General features: G+C 38.4%; 1 protein-coding gene across 2 annotated transcripts in view; it reads right to left on the bottom strand.

The window, feature by feature from the left end:
- STRN (striatin) overlaps positions 1-26,414 on the bottom strand; it is a 99,987-nt gene extending 73,573 nt beyond the window's left edge. For both annotated transcript variants that reach the window (XM_080814588.1, XM_080814589.1), the window contains exon 1: positions 26,002-26,414. In XM_080814588.1, coding sequence (XP_080670714.1) covers positions 26,002-26,235 — 234 coding nt within the window. In that variant the 5' untranslated portion in view covers positions 26,236-26,414. The remainder of the gene's footprint in view (positions 1-26,001) is intronic.
- Positions 26,415-26,742: the final 328 nt, after the last annotated feature.

The raw sequence follows: 26,742 nt of genomic DNA, 5'->3' as shown, positions 1-26,742 counted from the left end.
TCCACATATTATTCGGTGCTTCTCATGATAAGTGTGCTCTTTAATCCCCATCACCTATTTCAACCACCTTCACACACCTCCCTTCTGGTAACCATCAGTCTGTTCTCTATAATTAAGAGTCGGTTTCTTGGTTTGTCTTTTTTTTTTCCTTTGCTTATTTTGTTTTGCTTCTTAAATTCCACATATGAGTGAAATCATATGGTATTTGTCTTTCTCTGACTGACTTCACTTAGCATTGTACTCTAGACCCATCTATGTTGTTGCAGATTTCATTTTTTATGGCTGAATAATAGTCCACTGTATGTATGTATGTATGTATGTATGTATATATATATACCACATCTTCTTTATCCATTCATCTATTGATGCACACTTAGGTTGCTTCCATAATTTGACTATAGTAAATAATGCTGCAATAAACATAAGTGTCCATGTATCACTCTGAATTACTGTTTTTGTATTTTGGGGGGTAAATACCTAATAGTGTGATTACTGGATCACAGGGTAGTTCTAGCTTTAACTTTCTAAGAACCTCCACACTGTTTCCCACAGTGGCTGCACCCGTCTCCATTTCCACTAGCCAAGGCATGAGGGTACCTTTTTCTCCGCATCCTTGCCAACATTGGTTGTTTCTTGTGTTTTTTAGTTTAGCCATTCTGACAGGTGTGAGGTGATATCTCATTGTAGTTTTCATTTACATTTCCCTGACAATGAGTGACGCTGAGCACCTTTTCATGTGTCTGTTGGCAACCTGTACATCTTCTTTGGAGAAATGTCAATTCCTGTCTTCTGCCCATTTTTTAAATTGGATTATTTGTGGGGCACCTGGGTGGCTCAGTCGTTACAGGTCTGTCTTCAGCTCAGGTCATGATCCCAGGGTTCTGAGATCAAGCCACATGTCAGGAGTCCCTGTTTGGTGGAAGGCCTGCTTGTCCCTCTCCCACTCCCCTGCTTGTGTTCCCTCTCTCGCTGTGTCTCTCTCTGTCAAAATAACAAATAAAATCTTTTAAAAAAATAACAAATTGGATTATTTGTTTTTTGAGTGTTGAGTTGTATCAGTTCTTTATATATTTTGTACACTAATCTTTTATTGGATATGTCATTTGCAAATATCTTCTCCCATTCAGTAGGCTGCCCTTCAAGCATATAGACTTTTAAGGGAATTATTTATTTCTCTGGGAAGGACTGCAACAAACTGAATTATTAAGTCAAAGTCTGTTTCCTGATAGATACTGACCAATTGATAATACCAACAATGTATGAGAGTAAAGTTTAACACAGCTTGCCTAGCACTGGGTGTTGTTATTGATTTTTAAACACTCATAGCTAGAAAAAAAGAGTACCTTTCATTGCTTTAATGAATATTTCTTTTAAGATAATAATATTGACTAGTTTTCCGTATGTTGACTATTGTCCTGTAACAGAACCATCCAAATACTCATTAAGAGAGTAGTTCAATAAGCTATATTTTGATTGTTTTTAAAAAAATTCTTCTTCCTCATTAAAAAATACCATTAAATGGAAAAAAATTCAAATTTTATATAAATATATAAAAGAAATACCAGCAGATCCATTCCTTTACCCGATTCCACTACCTAGGGTTAACCAAGGTGAACAGTTTCCTGAATTTTCTTGTGAACTTTCCTGTATGCAGAGACAGAAAGATAAGCAAAAATGACATCTGTTTTGGTTACATAATTACTGAATGCAGGGACTACAACTATACATATATGAAAATACATGACATTAATGAAAGCTATCATTTGCTGAGCTCTTCCTATGTTACATTTTCTAAATAAGTGGTTTCTTAACTCATTTCATTGTCACACAAAAAAGACACAAAATAGTTAATTATGTACAAACCAATCATATTTAAAACATAAATGTATATACTAACAGAGATCTGAAGACAAAACACTGATGCTAGAGGGTTAAATTCAAAGAGCTTATAGTGAAGGAGGGTAAGACTGAAATGTAAGTTTAATCGTTGCTGATTTACTATTAAGGTGTGCACTCCCTGTAGGCAGTAGGCAAGACAGGACTGGAGCTTCCAGACTAAAAACATATTTAGTAATCTTGATTTTCAAACACACAAACCCATAACATCCCAAATCAATTAAAGTAGCTACAAGTATGTGTGTGTCTATAGATATATATGTAGACATCTCTGTGTGTGTATACATTATTTTTATTAATTTGTAAGAGTAAGGTCCAGAAAATGCCTTTTTAACATTAAACCCTTACATAAAACAATGTCTGCTATTTTATAAAGTAATATTCCTAATATAAATATAAATCCCAATAACTTCACCTTAACCTACTTTATAAGTATTATATTTATTTAGTTTTAACAAATATAACTATCATTCTGTTTTCTGCTAATACTGCAACACTAACCTAAAAAACTAGCAAAAATAAATTACAGAAAAGAAAAACTGATTCTACTTGTAAATATAGATAGAAGATGATCTTAATAAATAGATATTCCATGCTCTCATAAAGAATATGAATAAGCAATTTAGAAAAGAGGAAATCCAAAAGGCTAACAAGCTTAGAAAGAGATGTTTGATCTCAGTAATAAGCAGAAAAAATCAAGTTAATAAAAATAGGAGATATAACTTTATATTTAAGAGACTAGGAAGAAGTAGAATTCTAGATGATACGTGATAATGCACTGCTAGTGTAAATGTAGACAAGGGCAGTCATTCTCAAAAAAAAAAAAAAAAAACTGGCAACTTAGCTAAATTAGGTTTATACATACCCAACCATTACTGTGTTTAAGAAATTCTCAAACAGTTCAAAGTAATGGGGTTAATGTACACAAAGTATCACATATGGATCTTTTTTAAAAAGAGAAAAAATAAAGAGAAAAAATGACTCAATTTGATTTTTATCAATAAAGAACACATGTACCAAAAAACATTTTACAAAGATAAGGAAAAATGGAAGAAGATTACAAGAATGGAGATTAAAATAGATAAGTAGATTAAATGAGAGGCAATAAACAATTATTGCCAAGATAAATACAAGTTCAATAAAAAACCCACATGTATGTGTTTATGTGTGTATATACATAAAATTTTGGAGGGGTATACACTAAGTTGTTAAAATTTACCTCCAAACAGTAGGTTTGTGAGAAGGACTGGTGAGAGGAAGGGGTACTTTCTGCCCTTTATCTTTCTGAATATCTTATGTTTTATATATACACCTATTGTTATTTTTTTTTCTTTTGAAGATTAAATGTATTTGAAAGAGAGATTGGGTGCCTGCACAAGCGAGGGGGAGGAGCAGAAGAAGAGGGAGAAGCAGACTCCCATTGAGCAGGGAGCCAGATGCCGGACTCAATCCCAGGACCCTGAGATCATGACCTGAGCCTAAGGCAGGTACTTAAACAACTGAGCCACCCAGGCACCCCCACCAATTCTTATTTTAAAGATATTATTTCTTCTGACAAAGATTCTCTACTCCACCAAACTTCAGTCAGGCTCCTCTGAGTAGAGTGCTTAACTAAGCCAGATCTTTAGGCTTCCATGTCTACCTTCACATCCCCCAATTTTAGCAACATCTTACTAAAGTCAGTTTGGCAAGAATCCCTCACCTTCAATATCTTATCACCCTGAACATCTGATCAAATTCCTTACCCCTTCAATCCCCAGGTGACACCTGGTCACCCTGGCCTGCCTTCAGCAAGAATCCTGTCCAAGTTGGTTTAGCTAGAATCCCCTTACCCGTGATGTTTCCTCTTCATAATTTACATCCACTAAGCCCCTATCCCTTGGCTATAAACTCCTAATTTTTCTTGCTATATTCAGAATTGAGCCCAGTTCTCTAATGAGGTCTCTTCCCCCTACTGCAATAGTCCCTGATTAAAATCTGCTTATACTACCCTAACCACTGTCCAGCTCTGGTTTTCCTTAATACTGCTAAATGTAAAATTTAGACAGTTTCTAAAAATAAAGTCTAAGTTTAACTCTGAATTCTAAATAAGGATTAAAACTTTCTTTTTTGTAGAAAAACTGGTGGCTTCTAGTCAGTGATTCATGCTCTAAATCTCTTCTCTAATTCATGTTACAACAAACTTATAAAAACATTTTAAAGATTTTTTAAAACATTTTCTTAAACATTTTAAAGTTTTTTTTTTTATTTGAAAGAAAGAGAGCTCACATGCATGCAGGGGGAAGGGGCAGAGGGAGAAGCAGACACCCCACTGAGCAGGGAGCAGTATGTAGGACTGATCCCAGGACCCTGAGATTCTGACCTGAGTCAAAGGCAGCCGCTTAACCAACTGACTAAGCCACCCAGGCACCCCTACAAAAACATTTTTAAAAAATCAATAGAGTGGAGAGGAAGCAAGATGGCGGAGGAGTAGGTGACTGAAATACCATCAGGTCCCAGGAGTTCAGCTAGATAGTTATAAAACCATTCTGAACACCTACAAACTCAACAGGAGATAGAAGAAAGAGCAGCAATTCTAGGAACAGAAAATCGACCACTTTCTGGAAGGTAGGACTGTGGAGAAGTGAATCCAAAGTGACAGGAAGATACATGGTGTGGGGAGGGACTGGCTACCAGCAAGTGAGAGAGCAGCAGAGCACAAAACTGGAACTTTTAGAAGTCTGTTCCACGGAGGGACATTGCTTCAGAGGCAAAGTGGGGGGTGGAGCTCTCACGGGGAAAGTGTGGTCTCAGGTCCCACGGGGTCACAGAAAGCCCAGGGGTGTCTGGGTGTGGCAGAGCTCCAGGTAGTGGAGCAGGAAAGCTGGCTACAAACACCAGAGCCGAGCAGTGTGCTCTCAGCTCAGGGTTACCTTAAATCATGATCTGAGGCACAGTCGGGCCACTGCTCTTCGAGCAGGGACCCCACAAGTGGCAGATCCGAGCTCCTTCCTCCTTCCTCCTTCCTCCTTCAGGAGGAACAGCACAGGAGCCTGCTGGGTTTGGAGACTCCAAACAGGACCATGTGCCAGAGACAGAAACCTCAGTCACAAGCCAGGTGATCATGGAGTGCAGACAGAGACAAGGAGACGGGAGGGATTGACTGCTTTTCACTGAGAGTGCACTGAGGACGGGAACCCCGAGCTCTCAGCTCCTATGGGCCAGAGGCCACCATCTTCATTCCCATCCTCTAAAGCTGTACAGAAAGCGTTCAGGGAACAAAAGCTCCTGAGAGCACGTATTGCTTAGCCTGGACCCTGGTAAGGGCAGTGCAATTCTGCCTTGGGCAAAGACATTTGAGAATCACTGCAACAGGCCCCTACCCCAGAAGATCAGTAAGAACATCCAGCCAAGATCACCAACCAATGAGAACTGCAGAACTCCAGAGCTAGAGGAAAGCAACACCTAAAATTCATGGCTTTTTTCCCATGATCCTTTAGTCTTTCAAAGTTAATTTTTTTTAATTTATTTTTTTCTTATTGTATTTTTTAACTTTTCCTCCTTCTTATTTTTACATTTTTTAACTATTCTATTTTATCAATATCTAAAAAAACTTTTAAATATTTCATTGTTATAGTCATATTTTATCAAGTCATTGTATTTAACTTTATTTTTGTATACATATACTTTTTTTCCTTTAAAATTTTGGGATACAATTTCTTCTAATAGATCAAAATATACCCTAAATCTAGCAAATGCCTTTGTTCTAGTCTCCAGCCTGATCACACTCTTTTTTTTCTTTTTCCAACCAACTTATCTTAACAATTCCTTATTTAGAATCTTTAATTTTCATCTTTACAGTCATATTCCATCCCTTCATCATGTTTGCCCTTATTTTTGTGTATATATATGCTTTTCCTTCTTTAAAATTTTGGGAGCTAGTTTCTCCTAAGAGACCAGAATACACCCAAAATCAAGTGTGCGGCTGTTCTATTCATTTTCTTTTCTCCCTTTCTTCTCCCCCTAGTTTTGGGTCTCTTCTGATTTGGTTAGCGTATATTTTTCTGGGGTCTTTGCCACCCTTTTAGTATTCTGTTCTCTCACTCATCTATTCTTATCTGGAAAAATGACAAGGTGGAAAAACTCACCACCAAAAAAAAAAAAAAAAAGAACAAAAGGCAGTACTGACAGCTAGGGACCTAATCAATATGGACAGTATTAATATGTCAGAACTAGAGTTCAGAATGCTGATTATCAAGGTGCTAGCTGGGCTCAAAAAAAGAATGGAAGATATTAGAGAATCCCTTTCTGGAGAAATAAAAGAACTAAAACCTAACCAAGTTGGAATCAAAAAAGGTATTAATGAGATGCAATAAAAAATGGAGGTTCTTACTACCAGGATAAATGAGGCAGAAAAGAGAGTTTGTGATATAGAAGACCACATGATGGAGAATAAAGAAGTTGAGAAAAGAGAGACAAACAACTACTGGACCACAAGGGAAGAATTCGAGAGATAAGTGATACCATAAAATGAAACAATATTAGAATAATTGGGATATCAGAAGAAAAAGAAAGAGAGAGGGGCAGAAGGTATATTGGAGCAAATTATACTAGAGAATTTCTCTAATATGGCAAAGGGAACAAGCATCAAAATCCAGGAGGCACAGAGAAACCCCCTCAAAATCAATAAAAATAGGTCCACACCCCATCATCTAATAGTAAAACTTACAAGTCTTAGTGACAAAGACAAAATCCTGAAAGCAGCTTGGGACAAGAAATCTGTAACATAAAATGGTAGATATATTAGATTGGCAGCAGACCTATCCACAGGGACCTGGCAGGCCAGAAAGGACTGGCATGATCTATTCAGAGCACTAAACGAGAAAAATATGCAGCCAGGAATACTATATCCAGCTGGCTGTCATTGAAAATAGAAGGAGAGATAAAAAGCTTCCAGTACAAACAAAAACTAAAAGAATTTGCAAACACCAACCAGCCCTACAGGAAATATTGAAAGGGGTCCTCTAAGCAAAGAGAGAGGATAAAAGTAACAGACCAGAGAGGAACAGAGACAATGTACAGTAACACTCACCTTATAGGCAATACAATGGCACTAAATTCATATCTTCCAAAAGTTACCCTGAATATAAATGGGCTAAATGCCCTAATCAAAAGATACAGGGTATCAGAATGGATAAAAAAACAAGACCCATCGGTATGCTGTCTGCAAGAAACTCATTTTAGAACCAAAGACACCTACAGATTTAAAGTGAGGGGGTGGAAAACAATTTACCATGCTAATGGACCTCAAAAGAAAACTGGGGTGGCAATCTTTTTATCAGATAAATTAGATTTTAAGCCAAAGACTATATAAGAGATGAGGAAGGACACTATATCATAATTAAAGGGTCTGTCCAACAAGAAGCTCTAACTATTTTAAATATCTATGCCCCTAACGTGGAAGCAACCAATTATATAAACCAATTAATAACAAAATCAAAGAAATACATCAAAAATAATAAAAAAATAGTGGAGGACTTTAACACCTCCCTCACTGAAATGGACAGATCATCTAAGCAAAAGATCAACAAGGAAATAAAGGCTTTAAATGACACACTGGACCAGATGGATATCATAGATATATTCAGAACATTCCATCCCAAAGCAACAGAATACACATTCTTCTCTAGTGTACATGGAACATTCTCCAGAATAGATCACATCCTGGGTCACAAATTAGGTCTTAACCAATACCATTAGAGTGGGATCATTCCCTTCATATTTTCAGACCACAGTGCTCTGAAACTAGAACTCAATCACAAGAAGAAAGTTGGAAAGAACTCAAATGCATGGAGGCTAAAGAGCATCCTCCTAAAGAATGAATGGGTCAAGCAGGAAATTAAAGTATTAAAAAAATGGGTCAAGTATTAAATGAATGGTATTAAATGAATGGGTCAAGCAGGAAATAAAAGAATTTTTAAAAATTCATGGTAAATCCAAAGGGGCACATGCACGCAAATGTTTATAGCAGCAATGTCTACAATAGCCAAACTATGGAAAGTACCTAGATGTTCATCAACAGATGAGTGGATAAAGAAGATGTGGTATATATATATATATATATATATATACATACATACAATGGAATACTATGCAGCCATCAAAAGAAATGAAATCTTGCCATTTGCAACAACATGAATGGAACTAGAGGGTATTATGCTGAGCAAAATAAGTCAATCAGAGAAAGATAATTATCATACGATCTCTCTGATATGAGGAATCTGAGAGGCAGGGCAGGGGTTTGTTGGGGGTAGGGAAGGAAAAAAAGAACCAAGATGGGATCGGGAGGGAGACAAACCATAAGAAACTCTTAATCTCATAAAACAAAGTAAGGGTTGCTGGAGGGTGTGGGGGTAGAGATAGGGTGGCTGGGTTATGGACACTGGGGAGGGTATGTGCTATGGTGAGTGCCGTGAAATGTGAAAGCCTTATGATTCACAGACCTGTATCCCTGGGGCAAATAAGACATTATATGTTAATAAAAAGAAAAAAATTCATGAAACAAATGAAAATGAAAACATAACCATTCAAAATCTGTGGGACACAGCAAAGGCAGTCCTGAGAGGAATGTATATAGCAATACAAGTCTTTCTCAACAAACAACTAAGGTCTCAAGTACACAACCTAACCCTACACCTAAAGCAGCTGGAGAAAGAACAAAAAATAAAGCCTAAAACCCTCAGCAGAAGAGAAATAATGAAGATCAGAGCAAAAATCAATGAAATAGAAACCAAAAGAACAGTAGAACAAATCAACGAAACTAGGAGCTGGTTCTTTGAAGAAATTAATAAGATTGATAAACCCCTGGCCAGACGTATCAAAAGAAAAGAAAAAGGACCCAAATTAATAAAATCATAAATGAAAAAGGAGAAATGACAACCAATACCAAAGAAATACAGTTATAAGAACATATTATAAGCAACTATACGCCAGTGAATTTGACAATCTGGAAGAAACGGATGCATTCCTAGAGTCATATAAACTAACAAAACTGAACCAGGAAAAAACAGAAAACCTGAATAGATCCATAACCAGTAAGGAGATTGAAGCAGTCTTCAAAAATCTCCCAACAAACAAGAGCCCAGGGCCAGATGGCTTCAAAGGAGAATTCTACAAAACATTTAAAGAAGAATTAATTCCTATTCTCCTGAAACTGTTCCAAAAAATAGAAATGGAAGGAAAACTTCCAAACTCCTTTTATGACGCCAGCATTACCTTGATCCCAAAACAGACAAAGACCCCTCCATCAAAAAGGAGAATTACAGACCAATATCCCTAATGAACATGGATGCAAAAATTCTCACCAAAATACTAGCCAATAGGATCCAACAATACATTAAAAGGATTATTCACCACAACCAAGTGGGATTTATTCCTGGGCTGCAAGGTTGGTTCAAAAACTGCAAATCAATTAATGTGATACAATACATTAATAAAAGAAAGAACAAGAACCATATGATACTCTCAACAGATGATGAAAAAACATTTGACAAAGTACAGCATCCTTTCTTAATCAAAACTCTACAAAGTGTAGGGATAGAGGGTACATACCTCAATATCATCAAAGCCATCTATGAAAAACCCACAGCGAGTATCATTCTCAATGGGGAAAAACTGAGAGCTTTTCCCCTAAGGTCTGGAACACAGCAGGGATGTCCGCTATCACCACTGCAATTCAACATAGTATTAGAAGTCCTAGCCTCAGCAATCAGACAAAAAGAAATTAAAGGCATCCAAATCGGCAAAGAAGAAGTCAAACTCTCACTCTTTGCAGATAATATGATACTTTATGTGGAAAACCCAAAAGACTCCACTCCAAAACTGCTAGAACACATACAGAAACTCAGTAAAGAGTCAGGTATAAAATCAATGCACAGAAATCAATTGCATTTCTATATACCAACAGCAAGACATAAGAAAGAGAAATTAAGGAGTCGATCCCATTTACAATTACACCCAAAACCATAATATACGTAGGAATAAACTTAACCAAAGAGGCAAAGAATCTGTACTCAGAAAACTATAATGTACTCATGAAAGGAATTGAGGAAAACACAAAGAAATGGAAAAACACTCCATGCTCATGGATTGGGAAGAACAAATATTGTGAAAATGTCTATGCTACCTATAGGAATCTACATGTTTAATGCAATCCCTATCAAAATATGATCAACTTTCTTCAAAGAAATGGAACAAATAATCCTAAAATTTATATGGAACCAGAAAAGACCCTGAATAGCCAGAGGAATGCTGAAAAGGAAAACCAAAGTTGGCAGCATCACAATTCCAGATTTCAAGCTGTATGAGAAAGCTGTAATCATCAAGACAATATGGTACTGGCACAAAAACAGACATATAGATCAATGGAACAGAATAGAGAGCCCAGAAATAGACCCTCAACTCTATGGTAAACTAATCTTCGACAGAGGAGGAAAGAATGTCCAATGGAAAAAAGACAGTCTCTTCAACAAATGGTGTTGGGAAAATTGGACAGCCACATGCAGAAAAATGAAACTGGACCATTTCCTTACACCACACACAAAAATAAACTCAAGATGGATGAAAGACCTCAATGTGTGATAGGAATCCATCAAAATCCTTGAGGCAAACACAGGTAGCAACCTCTTCGACCTCAGCCGCAGCAACTTCTTCCTAGAAACATCGCCAAAGGCAAGGGAAGCAAGGGCAAAAATGAACTATTGGGACTTCATCAAGATCAAAAGCTTTTGCACAGCAAAGGAAACAGTCAACAAAACCAAAAGACAACTGACAGAAAGGGAGAAGATATTTGCAAATGACATATCAGATGAAGAGTTAGTATCTAAAATCTATAAAGAACTTATCAAATTCAATACCCAAAGAACAAATAATCCAATCAAGAAATGGACAGAGGACATGAACAGACATTTCTGCAAAGACGACATCCAGATGGCCAACAGACATGTGAAAAAGTGCTCCACATCACTCGGAATCAGGGAAATACAGATCAAAACCACAGTGAGATACCACCTCACCCCAGTCAGAATGGCTAAAATTAACCAGTCAGGAAACGACAGGTGTTGGTGAAGATGCAGAGAAAGGAGAACCCATCTACACTGTTGGTGGGAATGCAAGCTGGTGCAGTCACTCTGGAAAACAGTAGGGAGGTTGCTCAAAAAGGTGAAAATAGAGCTACCCTACGACCCAGCAATCACACTACTGGATACTTACCCTAAAGATACAAATATAGTGATCCGAAGAGGCACGTGCACCCGAATGTTTACAGCAGCAATGTCCACAATAGCCAAACTATGGAAAGAACCTAGATGTCCACCAACAGATGAATGGATAAAGAAGATGTGGTATATATATACAACGGGATACTATGCAGCCATCAAAAGAAATGAAATCTTGCCATTTGCAACAACGTGGATGGAACTAGAGGGTATTATGCTGAGCGAATTTAGTCAATCAGAGAAAGATATCATATAATCTCTCTGATATAAGGAATTTCAGAGGCAGGGCAGGGGTTGTGGGGGGTAGGGAAGGGAAAAATGAAACAAGATGGATCAGGAAGGAGACAAACCATAAAAGACTTAATCTCACGAAACAAACTGAGGTTTGCGGCAGGGGCGGCGGGGTTGGGGGGTAGGGATAGTGTGGCTGGGTTATGGACATTGGGGAGGGTGTGTGCTACGGTGAGTGCTGTGAAAGACTGATGATTCACAGACCTGTACCCCTGGGGCAAATAAGATATTATATGTTAATTTAAAAAATCAATAGAGATTTCTTAACTAGGAAAGTCAAGCTTTGTTAGAACAAGTTTTTATTAGTAACTACCTGATTTTTAAACATCATAAAACACTCATCTCCTGATTAACGAATAATTTTTTAAATAAAAAATCAGGTCAAAATATCAAGGTAATCATTTTTATTCAAACAAGTAAACAAGAGAACACAAAGTAGGGAAAATAGGAAAGACTCATTAAATACACATAAGAAATAACTGAGATAAATCATTTAAGCTTTGATGTATGCTGAATTTTAAAGATCACTAAGTTTCTGCTTTCATTTTGAAAAAAAAGGCAGGGGACATAATTTTTCTTGTAACTCAGGACCAGAACCATACACATCAATTACTGAACTGTACTGTATAAATATTCAATGTTCTTTGATATGGGATTTGGGAAATTCCTACTCCTGGTTCTCTCAGTAATCTGTGTGATACTATTAAAGTTACTTAACTTTTCTGAGCCACAGTTTCCTCAACTATACAGGGAATGAGTTTAACATCCTGGGATTATATGGAACTGAAGATGGTATGTGGAAAACAAAACTTAGTAAGTCCTGATCCCAAGACAATGATTATTGTTTTAAATTGCTATTTATTTGCATTCTGTTTATTTGCATGGGAGACTAATGGTATACAGTTGAATTAGTATCTGCCAAGGCAGTATTATTTTGGCTAATTTTTTAAAATTTATCATTGAATTCAAGATAATATAGCCACCTTCCAACTGATATCCTCACCCTCCAGAAAATTATCCCTTTCTCTATAATTATCAATGTTTTTTAGTCAGCAGCAAGACAGGATTTTTTTCTGTATTATTAGTCAGGGGCTCCTTCTTGCAAATTTGAACTCAATTTTAATGTTATCATTATTAACACATAATGTTAACACGTACTATGATAGGTGTTAGAATTTAAAAAGTAATAAGGTACAAAGGAAGTTGCTGAAGTTCCAAGACACAGACTGTCTATGCTATTGACTGCTATATCCCCAAAGCCTAGAACAGTCACTTGCATGTAGTAGATGTCCAATAAATAATTGTAAATTAACTGAACAGATTCATAAAAAGCAAGTAAACAGTAAAAGATAGAACACCCTAAGTGTTAAATGACAAAAGCAAGTACTAAAACAGTAACAATCAAAGCCTAAACCAAAATCTCTCTTCATGTTGAAAATGGGACTTAAGCTAAATTTGAATAAAGACTATGTGAATCTGAAAGAATAATACAAATTATGAGGTGGTGGAAGATTATCTCAGAATGACGAAAACTTTCTGAGCAATGATTAAAAAAAAGTAAACATGACTTATGTGCAAAGCAAGATTAAACTATGTTGGTTTAGAAAGAGTACTCTAACAGGTAGAAAATATAATAGTCTAATCATGGAAGAGATTTGAAACCTACCACAGGCAAAAAGAAAAAAAAAATATATCTTGAGCAAATCATTATTTTTAGAAGCTTAAGAGGAAATACTGTGTATAATACCTTGGCCAAGGGAGAGACCAGAGGTAAAAAATTAAGAAGGCCCCTACTGCAGTCACCCAGATATGAGATGATGAAGGTCTGAACCAAGTTAACAACAGTATTAAAAATTAAATGATTAAAAACAAATCTAAAATATTAAATAGTTTACAAAACCAGATGCATGGCTGGGAGAGTGAGGATGAGAGAATGAAACACTGACTCAAAGCTGAATCTAGACATCTAGAAAGGGTAAATTAGGGGCTGGGTAAGGGGAGAAGAGGCAACTTGGTTTGGGAAAAGGATTTTAGAAAGGCTGAGTGAGGGTGCCTGCATGACTCAGGGGGTTAAAGCCTCTGCCTTTGGCTCAGGTCATGATCCCAGGGTCCTGGGATCGAACCCCACTTCGGGCTCTCTGTTCAGCGGGGAGGCTGTTTCCTCCTCTCTCTCTCTGCCTGCCTCTCTGCCTACGTGTGATCTCTGTCTGTCAAATAAATAAATAAATAAAATCTTAAAAAAAAAAAAAAAGGCTGAGTGAGTTTCAAGTTATAGCAGGTCATCCAGGTGATATCAGCAAGAAATTAGACATATAGAATTTTAACTAGAAAAATATCAGCACTACCTAGAGATATAATTTTAAAAGGCATTTATCTATATATAAAAAGAATCAACTAGAGTGAGAAGATTCAAATCATAGAGAAACTGCTGGAAAGTAAAAACAAAACAATCTAGTCTGACAAACAAGTATCTGAATGGTGAAATAAGTAACCCAAAAAAGAGAACGAGAACAAAGAAACTGAGAGGGAAGAAAATGAGACTAGTAGAAAACCAAAGGTACTAAATGCGGTCTGTACAGAGAAATTAACAATGAAATGAAAGAGAACAAATAGGATGACAGTACCAACGGAAAAAAGAGCTGAGAAAGGGGTTTCTTTTGTTGTCGGTATTGGTTTGGTTGGTTTTTAAATGGGAAAAGCTAAAAGCACTGCCACAGTGGATACCACCACTGGCATAATGGACTCAGGTCTATCTAAAGTTAAGAATTATTACTTGATTATAAGCTCCATGTGACCTGGAACTATATCTGCTTGTTTTCCACTGTTCATCCACAACATATTTTCTATGAGGCTTTGGCAACTTTGGTATTTCCATACACTAGCCTTTTTGTGCTCAATCTCACTTACTTGACTAGCTATAAGGATCCGGGAAACGAAACTAATTTTTGACGAAAAGAAGCAGGCTTAGGGATAAAAAAGTCAGAATTTTAATTCTAAATTCTGGAAAACTGGGGCATTTCTGTTTTATTAAAAATAATAGAGTTCCAAAAGGTTTAAGATCAAAATATATTAGTAATGCAACTGTAAACAAAATTGGAAAGGGAGAATACAAAGTAATGAAAACTGAACAGTTTATTTAAAGCCAGATTTATCTTCACAGAAAAAAAAAATTCAATTCATTTTCTATTTAGAAGAATAAGGAATATGTATAGAATTTGAAGGCGTGGGTTTTAGAAAAGAACAAAAAATGTTATCTGACCCTGCTGATTGTAAAGACTTTTCAGGACATGATGCCAAAGACATTTCCTGGCAGTCAGTGTTTAACACACTAAGGGAGAAGAAAACAAACTTACACTCACAACTACCGAAACCCAAGCACCATTTGCTGCTGCTAACATCAAGCTGCAATTAAGAAGCCAGTGGCATCCCTAAAATGAGCTCTGTCAGAATGACTTGGCAGGGCCCAGGCAATGCTCTACACAACCAAACACAGATACAACTTGCTCTCAAACGCTCTTTCCAGGGGAGGTCTTAAGGCTAGCAGCAAGAGGGACAGATACACTGCTCCCCTGCATACAACCATATATTGTATACTCATGTAATGTATGACAATCACTGTAAATATCAAAGATGTCTCAGACACAGGACCTGCCCTCATGGCCAAACTTTGGCTAAGAGACATGACATACATATTCAAACACATATATTTAATATATATTCACTAACATTTATTTAAGAACCATTTATTAAGCAGCTACTACGTGCCAGTAACTGCTGGATCTTATGGGAAAAAACGCCCTTAAGTGACTCAGAACCTAGTGAGGAAACAAGCAAAGTATGAGATAGGTGGTATAACTGAGACACAGAAGGTCTCAGCACTAATCCTCTCTTAACCAAACCTCTGGATTAACCAGTATTCTTCAGTACCTTTGTAAAAACACTGCCCAACGCCCAGGACACATTAAATATTCACAGCTGGAGTATGTTCTTCTTTACAGTTCACCATCCACTGCGGTTATCTCAGTCCAGTTGTACAAGCTCACTAAGAGTCAACTTGGTTTCCTCCCAAACCTGTTTATGTCAGCTGCACTGTTGCTTTGATTAGATAATTCAATTAAACATTACATAAACCAATAAAATACAGGTATGAAGAAGACTAAGTTGAATGATTTGGGAAGACAAAACAAGGAGACCTATGAAAAATACTGCCGTCGAATTAAATGTGAGTGAAACAACTGTAAAAGAATAGGGAAAAGTCATAAAAAGCCACGATTCTGCATTGTATACTTTACTTGAGGAAAACCAAAACCAGAAATCACAAGCAATGCATTATAATTGTAGCTTATTCAAGAAAGACAACACACAACTCCAATCAGCATTCTTAAAAAAAAAAAAAAAAAGTGAAGGGGGCAGGTGGGCTTGGTCTAGCAGTGGCAAAGTTTATGTGTGGTTCTATATTTTTAACTTAAATGAGTTGGTATCATTTCAACCAGGTTAACTGCCCAACAACCGGTCAGGATGGTGTTTCTGTCTTATACGTACAAGCTTTTAGGGGAACATGAAGCTTCACTATGTCTAGAGGTCAGAGAGGTTTCCTAAAAAAGGTAAACTGAATCTTGGAAGAGGATCAGAAATTCACCAGGCAGACAAGAAAGGGAAAATATCCCAACCCAATACATTAACTCAGAAGCATTAAAAAAAAAAAAGAAAAATGTAGGGGGGCCTGGGTGGCTCAGTGGGTTAAAGCCTCTGCCTTCGGCTCAGGTCATGGTCCCAGGGTCCTGGGATCGAGCCCCACATCGGGCTCTCTGCTCAGCGGGGAGCCTGCTTCCTCCTCTCTCTCTGCCTGCCTCTCTGCCTACTTGGGATCTCTCTCTCTGTGTCAAATAAATAAATAAAATCTTTAAACAAAAAAAAAAAAGAAAAATGTCAAAATATTTCCTTCCATTTGCCATGCCCAGGTCCATCACTCAAACTTTTCTTATGGGAAATTATTTATTCTCTTTCATCTATGAATTAGGGGATAAGCATTAATACCTACCACAAAGAGCTTTGCAAAGATTAAAATAGATTACACATGTAAAGTGCTCTGCACTGTACCCAGCACATGGTAAGAGCTCAACAACAACAACAATAACAACAAAACTATTATTATTTTTGGAGAGTAAAGGAGGAAAGGAAATGAGATAAAGTACTGAGTTCAAGTACTGGGACCATGGTACCATCTTCCCCAGCTAACCACTCTTTAAAGTTTCAGTAAGTGTACTGACCCAGATCTCTAGGCTCCTCCTTGTTCCCTTTTAGCTTTATATAAACCCACATTCCTCAGGAGCAGGTTTTGGTTATGCATATAATTTGGCTCCTTTACTGACTGCTTAATCTTCTCATTTAGGAAATACAAACAAATTAAAAAAAAAAAAATGAGAACAAGTCTCAGACTGGGCTGCAATTTTCCATCATGTGAAATTGGTATCACCCTTATGGAATCTGACATCTTGTTTATTTTTCCTAACTAGATATGCTGGTATTGGATCCAATTTCTGTCCCACGTAAATGAGTGCTAATGGAACCTGTGTCTAACACTCCCTTGGCCCTTTCCTTGGATCTCTATAGTGCAGTTACCCCAAGAACCTATTTGCCACACCCAAAATACCTATTCCACCCACACCCTATTCAATATTTCCCAACGCTCCCCCTAATTCCAGGGCTTCTACTCCCTTACTTTTCTCTCAATCTTACCTAAAACAAACAAACAAACAAACAAACAAAAAAGCTCATTTTGCCTTGGGCCATACTGCTTCTAGTGAACTCTACAATAAATTTTCCTTCTTACATATCAATCATTTATAATATTCCATCATCTTGTTCAGATAAGGTACTTTTGTAATAAGAGTTAAGCAGCATTGCATCTGCCAAAGAAAGTGATTTTATTTCTTCAAGGTTGACATGTTATTCTGTTCGAATAGCATACGTAAGGCTGAGAATGACCTAAAATCCAAAGCACTACACAAAAGCTGATATATGGTCAATAAACTCTAAATATAGTTTAAAAAATACACACACACACACACACACACACACACACAGAACTTATTTAGGCTACCATCAGAACAAGCTGAAAAAGATCCAAATTTGCAAAGTTTTTTAAAGAAATAAACATTTTATATCAGTATTCCCTATACAAAAATAAAATTATTAAAAGAAACTAGAGTGACACAATGTTTAACACTCTTGAGGAACACAAATTGTTGAAGACTTTCCTGAACCCCTTAAAATATACTCATTTCACTAGGTTGTTCTGCTTGAAGAAAAGTCTGAAATATGTCAGAAGAATTTACATTATGACAGTTACATTATTAATCATCTAAATATTATAACTCACTTGGCTACCTCAATCAGAAGCAGCTACACAGAGTGAGGGACCAGTAAAAGGAGATGATGTGGTATGGAGAACAATGCCTAGGCCGGGGAAGTAGGAATCCTGGGTTCTAAACTAAATCTCCACCAACTGACAGTGTGATCTAAGACAACTCATTCCAGTGGCTCTCACTCATAAAACAAAGTATGAGACTACTGAGGTTCTAAGGTCCCTCAGGAGGTAAAATATTCTTAGCCTAATGAAGGGAACAGAAAATTGAGAGTGGAGATTGGCAGGGTGTGTGTGTGTGTTGTGTGTGTCTTTCCTTGTCAGCTCTAGAATTCTGCAAGTGTTAAAATGAAGACTGAAGACAATACATGCTCTAGGAACTGAGAACAAGTTCATGTGTGCAGTTTCTCCCTCCTGTCTGTCTGCTCAGCCCACCCCCTGCTCCCTTCTCTGTCTGTTTTCTTCTACCTTCTTCCCCAGCTTCTCTTGCCTCAGGTTTCTCTTCTGAACTCCAAAGTTTCCTCTATTCCTATGTCTGGTCCTCAGTGCTTACAAGTTATTACCACCTATCACTACACATCTCTAGCCTGCCCCTTACTTCCAATACTGTCAATTCATTGTCCTTAAACCACTACTAACAGAGAAAAGATAACGTAAGTAGCCACTATGTGCCAAATGGATCACTTAAACCAGATCGTGGCTTCTAAAATTTAATTTAAATAAATAATACAGTTGAAAGCATTCTCTCCATAGAAATCTCAACCAGCAAGAGCAAACCATTTATTAGACATCTATAATGGGTCACATACTTCGCATACATAATCATTTTAAAATTATAACTAATCTTGTTTGGTGGGTATATTAGAACTCACAATTTACAAAGATGAGGCCCAGAAAAATTATACTGGAAATGATGGAGTTAAGGCCCATACTTCCCATAGCCACATTATGATAGGCAACAGACTGTTTTGTGAAATGGACCACCAAAGCAAAAAACTCCAAAGATCCCAAGGGCATGTTTATTTCTAATGGCCCAGAATTGAAACCTAGATACCATTAATAACATTCATAAATCTGAAAGTATGGCTGACATCAAGTAGATAATAAGCTGTTGACAAAGGGAAATCAGTCCAGATCATTTGGACTTCCAAACACCTTTCAAAGACTGATTAGTAAAGGGGTTTGTTTTAAATTTCGCTTATATTACCAAGATTTTGGAGAGAAGCTGTAGTCTCCTCTCCTACAACTGGAGCTCAAAGAAAAGTAGACTTAGATAGTAAATAAAGTTTAGGGTTAAATAAGGACATCTCTTACTTGAAAATATTATCAATGATATTTCTCCCCAGATAATTACTGAGCCATTCGTATTTATCAGTTTTTGAAAGGAAGATAATTCCATTTCCAGTAATAATGTCCTGAATTAACTCTTCTACTAAAAACAGCTAAAAATTCTGGACAAAATATTTTCACGCTCATCTAACAGACAAAGCTGATAAGAAGTAAGGAATTATTTGGCCAAAATTGAAGGGAAAATGAATACTGAGTGAGGTAAGACAACAAGTGCCACTTTGCCCTTTGGGTACTAGCCAATCAGAACAAACCCGAACCTTAGTTTGGACAGCCTTACAGGACCCAAACGGCAAAAATCAAAGACCAGGACCACCCCGAGTGAAAAGTCTAACAGGTGCTATGTCCCACATTTAGCTAAGACCTAAGGGGCTTATACCTTCAAGGCCTAGGTGAAGTACAATGGCCCTCAAATGTATTTGCAACCAAAATTTGCATCAGCAGCGTGGTCCAAATTCAAGCAATTAATTTATTTTAAATGGTTCTGGATTTAATTTAAATGGTTTAATTTCTTTTAAATGGTTCTGGATGCCTCCAAACCTACCAGAAGCAAATGCAAAGAACTTCTGAAAATGGTACCTTTACTTGAGACCTCAGTTTAGTCTTAAACATCTTCAAGACAGTGAGCAGTTACACAAAGGTAACTATCCATACAAAGAAACAAGTCATCATGAACAAGAACCAGCAAAAACAAGAAATCACAAAAAAGGTACCTCTAAGACCTCACATATAGGAAGTACAGAGATACCAACTATGAAGTAACTATACTTACTACATTTAAAGAATTAAAGAGAACTTGGGGCACCTGGGTGGCTCAGTCAGTTAAGCATCTGACTCTGCGTTTCAGCTCAGGTCATGATCTCAGGGACTAGTCCTGAGATCTAGTCCCATGCCTGGCTCCACGCTCAGCACAGGGTCTGCTTGAGATCCTTTCCCTCTCTGTCTCCCTCTGCCCCTCTCCTGCCACCCCCCTCCACCCCACCCACATACATACTCTCTCTAAAATAAATAAATAAATAAGATCTTTAAAAAAAAAGGAGTAAAAAACAACCTGAAAATATCTTCACAGAGCAGGAAACTATTAAGAAAAGATCCAGCAGATTCAAAAAGGAACCAAACTGAGCTTCAATAATAATCAAAATTACAAACTCATTGGATGGCTTTAAAAGATTAGATTCAACTGAAGAGAAAATTAATGGATAGGAAGATAAATAAGAATAAATAGATAAAGAAGGTCTAAGGTACATGTAATCAGAGATCCAAAAGAAAAACTAACTGGATAGAACAGAAATCTAAAGAGATAATGATGGTGGATTTTGCAGATTTTTCAAGGATCATAACAAAGTCACATACAAAAAGAAATCTATATCCCGATACATCATCATAAAACTATAGAACACCAAAGTCAAGACACAGTATTAATGTAGCCAATAGAATAAGCTAGAAAAAAGTAAAACAGAGTAAAATCTCCATGCCTGTTGTTTTAAATAGAAAAATGATAAGCATTAGTGTGACTGATTATCTCAGAAAGTTCTAAGGAGCAAGTAAGATAATGTATTTGAAAGGACTTAAAAAAAACTGTAAAGGTATCTGGAGATTTAAGTGACAGCTTGTATAAAAACTATTTTATTCTTGGTCATTCAACCTCTCTGTGAGCCTCACTTTACCTGCAAAAGAAAGTTGCAGCTGATTTTCTCCAAAGTTCATTCCAGCTCAAAATTATCTCTCAGTCAGAGGGAGGTGAATCAAATTAAAATATTCTACTGGCTAAAAATAAAATGCTAGCTATCATCAGAAAGAATAATAGAAATTATATTTCAAATTCTATAAAAAGCCATCCATATCTGGAATACTAACACGTTTGTGAAAATCATCAAACTATACATGTAAAATCAGAAACGAACAACTTAAGCAGTGGTTCTCAATCCCTGTCGCATATAACGACTACCGGGAGCTCAAAAAAATACTAATACCAGCAGCCCTAAATCCTAAGATTCTGATTTAATGGGTCTGAGGTAGAGTCCAGGGAATGAATATTTTTAGAAGTTCCCCCAAATTATTCTCAGATTGAGGTGAAGCTGAGAAATACTGCACTAAAGTGACAAACAGTAGTATATGTTTTTAAAAGAGTAAAACCTTTACAATCTTTCTAAAATATAATTAAAGATTATAAAATTAGCAAGGCTATAAATAGAGTGAAAAATGATCCTGTTTACAAAATTATACCATACCACAATAGGGTTCACCTGCTCCAAGTTCAAAGGAAATGGTTTTTAAAGACCTGAATAAAACCAAAGGTTAGTTTTATAGAGTGGTTAGTAAATATATGATTTGTTACCCAAGACATCATGCAAGGTTAAGATAAACACACTCAGAAAAATTTACACAAATTCCAAGATAACAGACCCATACTGAGTTATAAGGAAAGCAAATATACGTGAAATATATAATCAGTGTTGTTAAGGCTGACAGTGAAGGCAACAATTCACTTCTATGAAATGTTCCTTAGCGCCACCATCACACATGGAATATTAGACTGCCTGGTCCAGGATGGTACTTACATGCTCTAGCCTTAAAAGAGTTCACAACTAAAGATGATGCTTTTCTCTGGAGACAAGGACATAAAAAAGACTGAAAATTTAACATCAGGTATTTGCTACCTTTTATTCATTCAGCGTTTTATTTATGTGCCAGCCTCTGTGAGGTATTTTAAAACATCTCATTTAACCCTCACAAGGTAGTTTATTATTCTTACCTTATACCTCAGGAAACTAAGATTCTCAAAGGTCAGAATTTGTTTGCCATGTTTGCCATAAAGTAGTAAGTCTTAGAGAAAAGATTTAAAGCAGGTTTATGCCATGTTGTCTCTCACCATAACTGTAAATAATAGTTGTAACACAAAATAAACTGTCATTTTAAGTGCTGTACCCATCTAAATGCTCAGTAAATCTTAACAGTCCTATGAAGCTATGAAGTCCTATGAAGTTACTCAGTCAAAATAATTGATTCATACATGACTCCTCTTTTCCTCACATTCTATTCTTCAGCCCTTCCTTATTGTTTCTACCTTCAAAAATGTGTTCAGAATCCATTTTGATACTTTGAATACGTATCAAAATATATATTCACCTGCCTCATCACTACCACCTAAATTCATTTCCAGCCGGGATTATTAAAATAGCCCCCTAACTAAGCTCCCTGACTCTTTCACTCTTGTCTTCCTCTCTAAGTGTATTCCAAAGCCTTGCAAAAGGTTCCTTTTAAAGATGGTGTTGTTCCTTTGCTCAAAACATTTCAACAGTTGCCCATCCTGCAGAGGTAAAACCTAAGATCCTTACAATGGGAAAGACCCAGTACCTCTGACATTTCTTCTATTCTCCTCCACTCTAGCCACATGTGCCTCATTATTCCTCAAACATTCCAAGCATTCTTCCCCTCACCCCAGCACTGTTCTCTAAGCCTAGAACACTGTTTCCTTACTTTTACCTTTTCAAGTCTTGCTCAAATGGCATCTCACCAGTTAAGCCTTTCTTCCCCACTTCACCCTCTCAATCATTCCATATCCCACTTATAACACGTTATCATGGTGCCTGCTACCATCTAACATTTTATGTATAGGTATGTATGTCTGTCTTTCTCCAGAATTTAAGCTTCATGAAGGAATGATCTATTTTAATCATTCTTGTTTCTCCAGGGCCTATAATAGGAGCTAGCATACAGCAGGTGACTGATAAACATTTGTTGAATGAAGATATAATCAATAATGCCAAAATCCAGATTAATAAACACTCCAGTATACAGTCTCTATACCCCATGCCCTAAGCTACTCAATCGTATCACTTTTTTTCACAATTTTTTCATTTTTTTCACATTTGCAGGTGAACAGCTGAGCCTCACCTACTACACACACATCCCAAAATCTAGGGCCAATAAATTTTATTTTTTATTTATGTGCTTGCTTTCTGTTAAGTCAATAAATTTGAAATAGGTTCTCACTACCTCATGAAGTTCTTTCTTACTGCTATTCTCCCCATTCACTGCTAGCTCTCCTCTTCCACACTATTCTAAGAAAATTTAAGCCCCCAATGTGATAAATACTGATTTTTCTGCATCTTGCTTGTACTATCACTCCAAGTAGACTGCATGTTCTTTTGAGGTCATCTAGCTCAAAATCTCACATATAGAAAATTCTCTCAAATGTTAGGATTAGTATTCCAACTCCACTTCCTTTCACAGATGTAGAGCTCAGTAATAATCCGAACCATTCTTTTCCCATGAATTACCTATTGTCATCTGAATAGTGGTAATGAGGTGGGAGAGAGGGAAATAAAAAATAAAGAGAATTCTACTTAAACCAAGATGGGCAAGGGGCGGGTGGGGATGACAAGTTTGCAGCACACTGTAGCTGGTTCCTTCTTCCCAAGACCTGAAGAAGGGAGGAAGTGGAAAGGCAAGCCAGGTAGATGAGAGCTTGGATTGCCTTGCACAACTCTGCCCTGGCAACCTGAAAGAGCAGGACTGACAGGTTCCTGAAGGGGCAAATTAGACTTAATCTTAAAGGTATTTTTGTTGACTTCAGTGTTAATGACCGAGAAGTGATTCAAAAATCAAAAGGGGGATGCCAACCAATCCAAATTTCATCGTCATTCTTTCAACTCTTACTTCCTATCGTCTTTCTAGAAAAATTCCAACAGCAAAAGAAAAATGAAGGGATATGTTCAAATTTAATGATGTTGATGAAATGATTCAAAAGCACACACGCGCGTGTGTGTGTGTTTGTGTGTAAAACTGAAGAGTGACTACAATTAATTACAGGTAAACTGGAAGTTGAAACGGAGGAGTGGAGGGGGAACACTGGGAGATCCGACAAGAGGTGAGATGAGTTGGAAGTTCCCAAACCTCCACAAGTAACAAGGGAAAAATTAATATCTTGACTGTTTTTTGACCAAACTAGTGTGACTCACCTTCCCTAAACTGGAAATTAAAATTTAAGCAGTCACATACAAAAATCACTCTCCACACCTGAACAGCCTTAAAGTTAAAGCCTGCCTTTCACACTTCTTTGAAGTCTGAAATCCACAAGCTCACTTACAGAATGCAGTGCTAATAAAGTGAATTACTAATACATCTGAATGAAGCATTTAAGTATGCTTGTTATTTATACAGATATGGTCAGATTTATTTTGAAAAAAATTACAAATATCTATATACTAGATACTGAAGTACATAACGGTAGGAATAAAAAAAAAAAGTTGCCACAGAATATAAACATACAACTGTAGAAATAGAGAAAGAGTAAAAATTTTAATAACTATAGGTCATGCCTGGCTTCACTGAACTCCTCCCAGAGGCCTTCCTCAAACACCACATCTAAAATAAAATAGCTGCCCCTATCACACTCTATTCCTGTACCTGATTTATTTTTCTCACCCAAGTTGCCACTATGGTCCAGTATATATTATATACTTGCATCTGCTGACCGTTTGCCGACTAAAATGTAAGCTCTATGAGGGCAGAGCTGCTGTCGGTTTTGTTAATCCCAGGGCCTGAAGGCACACAGCTGGCACTCAATAAATGTACTGAATAATAAAAGATGAAAATGAAGTTCAGAGAGGCAAAAGGATTTCCTCAAGGTCAGAGCTAGCAGCAAGCACAGGCGGTACTATAAGGCTGTCTACTCCCTCTTTCCACAGCCACTTCCACTATGCCAAAGCACCCTGTTCCAGCACATGATTCTATTTAACAGATTTCTCCTCTTCTTTTTTTAAGTGCCAAAGAAAATACATGTTACCAAAAAAAGTGACACACTGGGTAGCATTTTAACTTCAAGTGTTTTACCAACCAAAACTATACTCAGATTTCATGAGCATACAGGATTATCCAGTAAAACAGAAAGGCACAGCGACTCAGTTCCTAGTGAAACTGGTGTGTGCCTTGGAAGTTTTAAGAACAGCCATTGAAACCTACTTAGCAATCCAGAATGGCTAGTAAAGGATCAGCCTCACTTTCTTCTAAGAGCCCACAACAGCTCCTTCCTGGATATACTTTATCTTGCAGATTATGCAAGGAAATGTAACCAACTTTAAAGTCCCTTTTAGTTCCTTTCAAAGTACAAGTCAATCTCACAAAGCACTGGACATAAAATTAACCCTTGGGAAGTTTCAGATTCTGAGAACAGGAAACCATCTCTGAACCATCACCTGACTGTGATCATCTAGGTCCTTCATTCAAAGTCCATGAATCTGAAATACCTAAAAGAAACGCGGGAGGGGGTAAGGAAGAGGAAAGAGAAAAAAAGCATTTACATATATCAAAAAGGAGCTCATATTCCTAATAATACTTTCACCCAACATCAGCTTCTCGCCTAAAGTCAAGGCCCCACGGACACAACTTCTGTCTTAATCATCTTCCTTTCAGAGACAGGAGCCAATACCTTTCTCAGGGAACATCTCTAGACCTACGATGTTACTAAGGCAGAGGATGATTTGCTCGACGTCTCTCACAACTACTGTCAGCCCTATTAGTAAACTGAAAGGGACGACCTAAAATGTGGGACGGCAAAAGAGTTGAAAAGAGACTGAGTTAAGAGTGGGAAGGAGCAGACGAAAAGGAGCGGGGAGGGTAAACAACGCTTCAAGGGCGGGAGTGGGAACCCGGGTCAAGGAAGTGGGGTCAGCGAAAGGCAAAGGTGAAGGGGGTAAAGGGACGCGGTTCTGGATGGGATGGGCACAGCAAAGGGGGAGGGGACGAGCGGGGGCTGAAGGGTGGGGAGGGGGAAGGGTCCTGGGCGGGGCGGAAGGGACCGAAGAGGCGGGATGAAGAGGGCCCGGCCGGGAGGGTCTTTACCTGCAGCTCCGCCCGCTCCACCTCCCACTGGGCTCGCTCAACCTCGAAGCGGGCCCACTCATGCTGCAGGAAGTGCAGGATCCCAGGGAGGCTGTATTGGGCTCGCGCCGCCCCCGCCGCAGCCGCCCCGTCGCCGGCCGCGGCAGCCTCCGCCAGAGGCCCGAGACCCTTGGCACCGCCGGCGCCCGGGTGGTTGTTGCTGAAGAAGACACCGGGACCCGCCTGCTCGTCCATGGCGGCCGCAGAAACCCCGGGAGCTGCCCAGGCACCCAGCAGCGGAGGCAACGGCGGCGGCCAGCAGCGCCTCCTCCTGCCTCCGCCGCTCCCCGCCCACACCCCAGTCAGCAGGGAGCAGCCGCCTGGGCGCGGGGGCCGGCCGAGCCCGGGACGGGCCGGGAAATGGGTCAACTGCGGCGCGCGGGCGGCCCGCGGCTTGCTGGGAAATGTAGTCGCGGGGCGTGGCGTCGACAAGCGCGGCCGCGGCGGCCTGTGGGGCTGCCAGCAGCTAAGGCGCGGCCGCAGCTCCGCCCCCTGGCCCGCCCCGGCCCGCCCCGGCCCGCCCCTGCCCGCGGCGGTGGGGGCCGGCTGGGCCGGGAGCGCGGGTTTCCTCACCCGCCCGGCGGGCGCAGGCTGGCTGTGCGCCAGTCCCTCTCGCACACGGAAGTTCTCGGGCGGCGCGCCCTGTTGCTCACAGACACACACACGCACACACACACACGGAAGTTGTCGCGCCAAGATACC

This window comes from Martes martes, assembly GCF_963455335.1.
Source record: "Martes martes genome assembly, chromosome: 9".
NCBI classification, from domain to species: domain Eukaryota; kingdom Metazoa; phylum Chordata; class Mammalia; order Carnivora; family Mustelidae; genus Martes; species Martes martes.
This window is presented reverse-complemented; position numbering and strand designations above follow the sequence as displayed.